This window comes from Strongylocentrotus purpuratus, unplaced genomic scaffold, assembly GCF_000002235.5.
Source record: "Strongylocentrotus purpuratus isolate Spur 01 unplaced genomic scaffold, Spur_5.0 spur5_scaffold_5, whole genome shotgun sequence".
NCBI classification, from domain to species: domain Eukaryota; kingdom Metazoa; phylum Echinodermata; class Echinoidea; order Camarodonta; family Strongylocentrotidae; genus Strongylocentrotus; species Strongylocentrotus purpuratus.
Window position 1 is genome coordinate 15,474,756 of NW_022145611.1, and position 8,999 is coordinate 15,483,754.

At 36.4% G+C, this 8,999-nt stretch overlaps 1 protein-coding gene across 1 annotated transcript; it reads right to left on the reverse strand.

Moving 5' to 3' along the window:
• Positions 1-1,078: 1,078 nt before the first annotated feature.
• On the reverse strand, positions 1,079-8,777 carry LOC576194 (transmembrane protein 26-like). Its single transcript, XM_776531.4, has 3 exons — positions 8,350-8,777; positions 2,574-2,787; positions 1,079-1,819 (listed from the first exon to the last, which is right to left on the reverse strand). The coding sequence occupies exons 1-3, from the start codon at positions 8,775-8,777 to the stop codon at positions 1,079-1,081; spliced, it is 1,383 nt and encodes a 460-aa protein (XP_781624.3).
• Between the last annotated feature and the right edge of the window lie 222 nt (positions 8,778-8,999).

Consider the following 8,999-nt stretch of genomic DNA (forward strand, 5'->3'; position numbering starts at 1 on the left):
CTATATTCTTCTGCTGTTTTTAATCATATGAAAGTGTAATTATATGCGCTGCCACGTTCTAACAAACATTGCAATTTGCTGATTGTTTGATCGCATTTGCATGGGTTAAATTGGTGACAGTCACGATGCACTCGGCTGAATAAAATGGATTTATGAACGATTCATTACCACTATTGACATCATGATATACATGCTCTGATCCTGTACGAGCAATTAATAGAGCAAATGCTTTTGCCATCCCTCCCTCCCCTAAACCCACTAATCAGGCTAATATCGCTTAAAAATCGTGCAAACATGCTACGAGAAGGTAAGATAAAACAGAATTGCAAACTGGATCCACTTTTGATTATGACATTAAGCAGCCCCTATAATATGTAGTGAAGTTCTCAAATAATCATGAGAATAAATAATTTCGTTTAAAACAATGTGATGCATGGGCCAAAAAAGCATTAGTAACATAAGTAACAAAAAACAGGCCTAACATACCGCTATTTTGTATTGATATATGCTATGATAGTCCGATTATTCTCTGTTTTAATTGCAATGTTCCTCCTATCCTCCACCGTGTTAACTTTAATGTTTACTGTCAGCCCCCCCCCTCCAAATAACATTCAATCACAACCATGTCGGTGATCAAATATTCACTTTTTTCTCCCCCGAAAACTTTGCATGCATACCGTATAATGTGTCGTTTCGAAGCTGGTAAAACACTGTTATTATCGAACAGGATCACAAATGACTTGTGAGTGCAGCGAATTTTTGTACATCAATACATTGCACAAACAACCTTCACCCTCTCACTATCATATCACGAATTTCTGTTTTTCTTTATCTAGCCTATTTGCTATTTTTTATCTGTATTCTTGTCTATTTTTGCCATTCATAATGTTTGTTCTCGTTTTCAAAACCCCCGATGCGGCATCGTTCCCATTGACCGCAATTATTACGCTTTGATTCCAGCAAATTTTAAAGTTGAGCGCAAATCGAATTTCATCTCGGCATCATGAGATGCGTTGCAAATATATGTACATCTTAATCTATAGCTCTTCTCGTGTGTTTGGTGTCTTTTGCTCAAGAGTTACCGGATACCACCTTCACCATTGGCAATGTTGCCGTTTGCTGTCGGTATTGGCTGGATGGAGAAAACGCTTCCATTCCTTGGTCGACGGCCGTAAAGATCATTAGGTCGCGCCTCCATCGGCATAGATTGCCGCCTCCTCACCGACATCGAATGGGCTTTCTTCGTCTCCGAGATGATAACAAAGAGACGGTAGAACTGAAGCAACAGCAGGAGTGCGTTCTTGCACGTGAAGAAGATCATGGACTGGTCGAAAATGCGGAATCGGATAATGAGATAAAGTCTGATGAAGAGATAGGGTCCGTCCTGGAGTATAACGCTGGTCATCAACGCCCATGTCTCCGTCCCGCAGCAGAAGATGTTCATCGCTGTCTGCTGCAACTTTTTGTTCATCTTTAACACCCTCTTTTCCTCATCGTCAGGTTTGGCCACTTTTCCGAAGACGCGTCGCTTTCTGGCCTTGGTGGCGGTGAGGCCAAGCGTAAACTGCAAAAGACTCCACGACCAGATCCCGAGGATGACGAAGAATATGTCCCGATGGCAAGCGATGGCATCGAGTTTCAACGTCTCCAAGGAAAACTCCAACATGTCGGCGGCCATACCGATATAAACCAATAAAAGCTGTGATAGCTGATCACGTGTAAGTTGTCCACGGGGCATCATCCAGCGCCCAACGATCAGAATCAACATGAGAGTTTGTTGCAAAGTGGTGGAAAAAAGCTGCTGCAAATCGTACACTTTCTGTCAAAAAATAAAAGAGACCGAAAACTGTAAACATAAACATAGAACTATGATTGTGATGCACTTGACATTTACCGGCTGCGTTCAAAATGATATCAATGTCTTCTCTCACAGCTATAACTATATATATATATATATATATATATATATATATATCGTTTGAGTCTATTCAAGATTCACACAGTATGCCTCATGGAATCTATACGGTTTGAGGTATCATTCATTCATCTTGCATCCCATGGGGTGGAGCACCCGAACAGCAAATGCAGATTTCCATAGGGATCCAAGGTAAGTAGTCTTCCTAGATGAATAGTACTCATGTGTGGATAAGCTTCTTGGCATAGTGTTCAGAATTTGATCAGATCCGAAAGAAGACCGACCGTGTTCGGATGAAAGTACATTATTGTACCTAAGGTTAAGGGGACCTACTACACATATGACTTTTCATGAGGGGATTGAATGTGTATGCCTTATTAAAAAAATCCTAAGCCCGGATTGCCACTTTAACTAGACACTAAGGATAAGGGAATAGTCCTTGGTTAGAAATTATCCAGATGGTATTCCACAGAAGAGAGTGGATTTTTTTTTGGATTTTTTTTTTTGTTGTTGATTTTTTTGATTTTTTTGATTTTTTTTTTTTTTTTTTTGATTTTTTTTTTTTTTTTTTTTGGGGGGCTCGATATTAGTTTTTGGATGCCTTTGAGTTGACAACTGCTCATTATGTAACTATCTAACAAATAATGTAATCCCATACCTCATCGAGGGGTGAGACGACGTCGACAAATGGTGAAGTATCGTTGGTTAGGCATAGGAAACCCCTGATCTGTATGGACGAGATGGTGGTCGGACACCCGATGCCTGGGCCGAGACGGGCTTGGATTTCGAGTCGGAGTTCCAGAGAGCCTAACTCCATGAACCAAACCACTGGTACGACCACGGCCATGTAGATGAGCGAAGAGGGAACGAACCTGCAGACAGATTGAATACAATTAATTTAGAACACTTTTGTCAATGATAAGACAAGTCAGGCTATTTTGCCCAATACGTTACCTACCACAGCTAAGATTTTAGTATATCATTCTTGTGGTTGAATTCACTTGCAAGCTCTACTGGGGCTTGTATCAGACAAAATATGAAGAAAAATTATGCATTTTTTGTAATAAGAATAATAATAAAAGTTATAAGAATAATAGTAACAATAATAGTAATAATTTCATTCACCCAGAGAAACCTCATCAGCATCAATTATTTTGACATAGAATGTAATATTTCATTTTCGTTCATTGACGATACATCCCGCGAATCCTGCGGGGTCCTCCCAAAGCTCCAAAGTTGGTGGGATGGCGGCAGGAGTTTGTACCCTGAGAGAGACCTTTTCATTATTTTATTTTTTTAGCCAAAACAAAGAAGGGGGGATTTGACAGTTTGGGTGCCCCCTGAATCCGTCTATGATTTCAGCATCCTCATTCATCTCCTAAATGGGTTGATATCAGTGATTGTTGGATCAGTAGTTCAGATATTGTGTGGATGGAGTTGCAATCGATGGCGACAGAGAATGGCAAATATTTGCAAAACTTCAAACTGGTTGCTATTCGAAGCACGTTAATGCCGTTTCAAATAAATGCATACACTTATCATAATTCTGCTGATGTAATCTTTGTTCTTAGCAGCAAATTATAATGACTTTTGTTGACAGGCTATATTAACAGTAGGTTTTTGTAACGATAACATTAATATTTCCATGGAAATTACTGATTTAGGTATAAGTAAGACGTTAACTGATTACTTATTAACCAGAATACTTTGGAGAGGGACCCCTTCACAATCTTGCTTAAAATAATGATTATTACTATTATAATAATAATTATAATAATACTAACAATAATGAAAATAATAATAAAAACATTAATGAAAATAACAACTAACATAATAATTTTAACTATGATTATGATAGTAACAACAACAATAACAGTAACATTTGTACAGCGCTTTATATTACGTTTCTGAGAGCGTTACTTTTTTAATTTCTCCGGTCGCGATGCACCCCGGTCATTGGATTAAATTCCAAATCCGCACATGAAAGTGAAAACGCTCTGCTCCCTGCGGAGTATTTCGGTCAGGCGCCATTTTACGAGGCTGTATGTGCCAATCCAACCATATTCAAGCATTGTACAACAAACGTCTACTAGCGGAAGTTCAGAACATAAATGGCAGAAAGTACCGACCCACTCAATGATTTTTTAAAGGTATTACAAAGTTTTTGTATGGGGTCATGAATTTGGTTCAAATGAACATATTGGAAGCATATGCGTTCCTACAATATTCAGTGATCTAACATTGTCGCGGTTGAAATCGAGTCTAAAGTTATGAAATTGTAAATAATAAACTCTTTATGTTGTATAGCTCCCTCTCAAGGTCAAGATATTAATTTAGCTATGAAACAATGTTTCTTGACTAAAATCGACAGATTAGCTATTCCCGTTAAGATATTATATATCACAACTACATATTCTGAGATTTTCATGGTCGCATCTACCATTGTACGGCCGTAGGCGCTATTTGAAATTACGGGAGCACCGGTAAATTGTTATATTCAATTTTTCTCGAAAGCAGAAGTGTTTTAGGGGCTCTTTTTTTTTTTAGAGCTTATAATACATCTACAGGGGCATCCAAATATATCAAAATTGTAAAGAATCACTACCCACCCAATTTTCAAAATTTCCCAAAACTTTGTTTTACCAGGGTATGTGAGTTAAAACACCTCCCTGGTTTTACCTTCAATCGTTCTCGAATACGTTTATCCCCCCCCCCCACATATCGTGCACGTTTCAGACAGTGTTTTATCACCAATTCGATACATGTTTAATATGTTTAATGCCACAGTTAGTCGTAAATCGCTGTATATTTCACGGAATGAAGCTTAGATTTTGACAAATTCTATTACCGCAAGTACTTATTTTTTATTTTTACGGAATTTTTGTTGTTGTTGTCCGCATCTTTTTTGTCTGCGACAGTTTATAATGGGAGGGGTCGGTGACTACTTGTTTTCTTCAAAATGCATCATTATACACAACTGTATTCATTCTTCTTTACTCACTTCATCATCTGATATCCCTTATCTTACAGTTCATAACTTTGGAGATATACATCTAATTACTTGAAGGATACATGTCATGATATTTTACCAGGCAAATACTATTATTATTTCAATATTCTGAAACCAAAATGCATATTAAAAACATTAAGGAATAATGGTAAAGCATTCATACGATGCATTGCCTATATATATATGATATGCAAGTAGGCAAATATATACAAATTGTAAAACGTTAGTGTGATTCATTTTATGTTCTATGTGCATTGTAATTGTAAAATGATTGTACCTTGTAACAAAGCCAATGGACACAGAATGTCTGTTATTACCATAGATCAATAAAGATGAAATGAAACGTTCGCACCGTTCTTACCGGGTATGTAACACCTGGTTGGAGAATGGAAAAATGTGGATATGGGACACTAGACTATAGTGCCATGCCGGGGTCGAATCCACGACCTTCGCATTTCCAGTCAAGTGTTTAAACCACTCGACTGCGACATCTCTACAAAACTACATATCAGTTATAATTTTTCACCCAAACAAGAACTAGCATTTAGTAATGTAGTTTATTCTGTAATAATTTATTTAAGACCTATATTAAACAAAAGCTTTTAATCATCGTTTCAAAGTTTTTGGTATTTTTTGTTTACTTCTTTAATCTAGACGATTCATTTAGAACATTCCTTAACGCACTATGCGAAATAATGCAAGTTGGTATTGTTGTGTTGCAGCCACCTTCAAATTCTGTAGAACTTTGCAGGAATTATGAATATGTCATGTATGTCCTATCTGTGAAATTTAAACGTTAGCAGTGTCCTTGTATTTAAATTTTGCAAGGACACCTGTTTACTGCCGCGATTTTACCGTGTTTTATGTGAAAACGCCTTTATACATGTACATGTATTCATGAACGATAAGTCTCAAGTAATTTTGAAGAAAAAATGTTTGAATAAATATTCTTTGTATAAATTTAAAAAAAATATAAAAAGAGTTTTATTAAGCCTTAAGTTAATACAAAGTTGATTTTGTTAAAGATATTATAGATAAAGTGCAAATATTTTATTGGTATGTGTGTTTCATTATTTTGGCCACAGCCTATACAGGCTCTTCTAAGAAATATGATACGCCCATCCTTATTGTCACTCTTAAGCTAAGCCTTTAATTTACTCTGCATAAACAACTGACGCCATCCGGAAAAAAAGTAATCTTCTTTCTCAGATTATTAAAAAAAAACAAGGCGTTACCGCGAAATATGAATGCATAAGTGTAACAATCATAGCTTAATTGTTATCTTCAGCTACACATGTACACGCCCAAAAGCCATTCACTTTGATAAACAAATTGTAAATGTCATTTAAACACCAATAATCAAATTGGTTTCTCCAAATCCAGTTCACGAGAGATATAGATAAAAGTCCAACTTCAATCTAATATTGCGTCGCGGCGCTATCATAATAATATTGATCCGTGTCGTCATGCAAAAACACAGGCTCTGCTCTAGGACAAAAGATATCACACCTTTGCTGGAGTGATGGTAAAGAATATAGTTATCTGTCATATAGTCTCTGCCTTATTGTTCATCGATCTGAATTGTGCAAGGCTTATGGAAAGGTTACTGTCTGTAATCCAGAGGACATAGTGGTATTATTAAGCAGCTACAATTTAGGTCTGATTAAATGAACACACAGTCAAATAGTCATTTTAACCACTGCAAAACAACAGTGCATTAGACAAAAGAGTTGAGTCATTATTAGAATCACTAAGTTCAATTTGGCAAAAGAAATAGCCTTTTAATATCAGCATATGTTTGTAGACATTTCTTTGACACATTGAATTGCATGAACCAGAAACTTCTTGTAATTTTAATTTATCTCATTGCCATTCCTATCAATCGTCCAAGAAATTGTCTACATATTTAGTATCATATCTTTACTTATTATAATGTCTTTATTTTCATTTAATTTGTAAAATCAATTATCCCATCATCTTCCCGTCTTTCACATGTTTACTCTTTCAGTTGATCAGATTGATTGAAAGAGTAAAATGGCAGAACATGAGACAGTCGACGATACAAACTGCTCTTAATACGAGAACGGTAAAACAACAGGCAGTTGATTTGCAATGTAACATTAATGATCCTTCTAACTGCGTCATTAATATGGATCAATAATACACTTTAAATGTACTATGTCCCATTTGCAGGCCAAAAAAATGAAAAAGTTGAATTCCAACTGCATTTGAAAGATAATACTAATTTAGAACTTCCCTAAAAAAGGTGGGACTTGAAAATGTCTTCAAGTGGAAAAATAACGACTATTAGTTGTCAAATAGACTTTAGGGCTATAGAGCCCAAAAGTAATAGTCTTGATTTTCAGACAATTGTACCGAATGGTCATACGTTTTATGCTGCGCAAAGATTCAATCAGTTTAATCTTGGCCATCACAAGAAGTGGGTTATTGATGTAGAAAAATGCTCATGTATCCTTTACAACTCTTTCCATGTATGTTATTACCAAAGAAGGAAAAAAAAGCCAGTCAGTCAATAGTGTCACTCAATAGTGTCACTCAATAGTGTCTGACAGTTAAGTCTAGCAAGTAAACGGGTTTCCTTGCATAATTTGAATATGAGGACACTGCTAACGTTTAAATTTCACAGATAGGATGACATATTCATAATTCCTGCGAAGTTCTACAGAATTTGAGGTTGGCTGCAAAAGGAACATAGTACCTTTAAAAATATTAATATCAATTGTAATATTTTGCTCAATCTTAAATGATAACAACGTTTAATTTTAATTTATTTCCAGAATAACTTGCGTATCTTGTAAACCACCAATGTACACCAACATCATTATTCAGAGAAAATAAACGTATACAACGGAAAAACAAAAACACTTTCAGTTTTCAATTTTTTTTTTAGTACCTGTTATCTCTCATTGCATCTCATCATTATAGTTTTGGGTCAATTTCCTTTTACCTCATTGCCAGCCCCCTTTGTGAATGCGATATTTTTCATCTTCCCCCTTTTTAGCGACATACATGTATTTTTGCTGACAGTGTTCATGTCTTTGGGAACTTAATTTCACCTCTCTTCGTGCCTCTATTATGACCCCTTTTCATTGATGTGCCATACCTTAAATATGTTTTGAGTATACTTAGAATAACAGTATGCTATTAATAATATATTTGGGGCTACGTAGGGGGCAATATTTGTATGTTTTTTCCTTCTTTCTTTTCCATCTTAGTTGTTATATTCTTTCATCATCGAGAAGGAAATCAACTAACAAATCATAATATTTAACGTAATTTTATAATTGTATTCCAATTTATCACTATGTTTTTAAATCCATGTAAATTGTTACGTTATCATTTCTCTGTTTTATCATCTTTTGCTGGCCTTTTACATGTACATGCCTTGAGCCATACTACTCACCACTTCCATTCTCCGTCTTCATTGAAAGAATAAGTCAGCACCATCTCCATGGCCAGAAAGACGAAACCCACTCCAAGGAACCAGTAATATGAGTTCTGTGACGTATACACCACGCAAAAGATGGCGGCCAGTCCATGAAAGAGAAACGCAGCGCGTACGATAGAAGCGCGTATCGCACGCTGGATTTTCATGGAGCATACTTTCTTTTTTCGGCGCCATCTGGAGAATCGTCTGCCAATCTGCTGCTTCGAGGTTCCGGTGATAACGTCACCGTTCTGGTGGTAGTGGCTAGGTTCCGGCGAGGCGTAGCCCGATTCTTCGCTGGCAATGTGCGTGCCGTTGCCATTTGCAATTCTTCTTCTCCGATGTATGTCGTCGTCAAAAGTCACAACATGGGCATTATTATCGTCATTTTGTACATTTTCCATCTTGATCAACCTTTCACTGACAATTAAACTTCTTGAAAGAGCTGCGGTTTAGTCTTTGGATAAACATCTAAAACTCAAGAAGCGAACGAAACATAATTATTCCTGCATTTCAGATTTTGATAACTATAAAGACATCATTTAATCTAGTAGGTCTGATAGTAGCACTTTCTCATGAGTCAAATCATATCGTCAAGTATTTTCCTCGAATTATCATAACCAGAA

What these genes read in the sequence shown, in the direction of transcription:
- LOC576194 (XM_776531.4), bottom strand. Translation starts at nt 8,777, where the DNA reads ATGGAAAATGTACAAAATGACGATAATAATGCCCATGTTGTGACTTTT. An exon ending in GAAGACGGAGAATGGAAGTG is followed by an intron (nt 2,788 to 8,349) that starts GTGAGTAGTATG and finishes ATCTGTCTGCAG; the next exon opens with GTTCGTTCCCTCTTCGCTCA. An exon ending in TCGTCTCACCCCTCGATGAG is followed by an intron (nt 1,820 to 2,573) that starts GTATGGGATTAC and finishes ATTTTTTGACAG; the next exon opens with AAAGTGTACGATTTGCAGCA.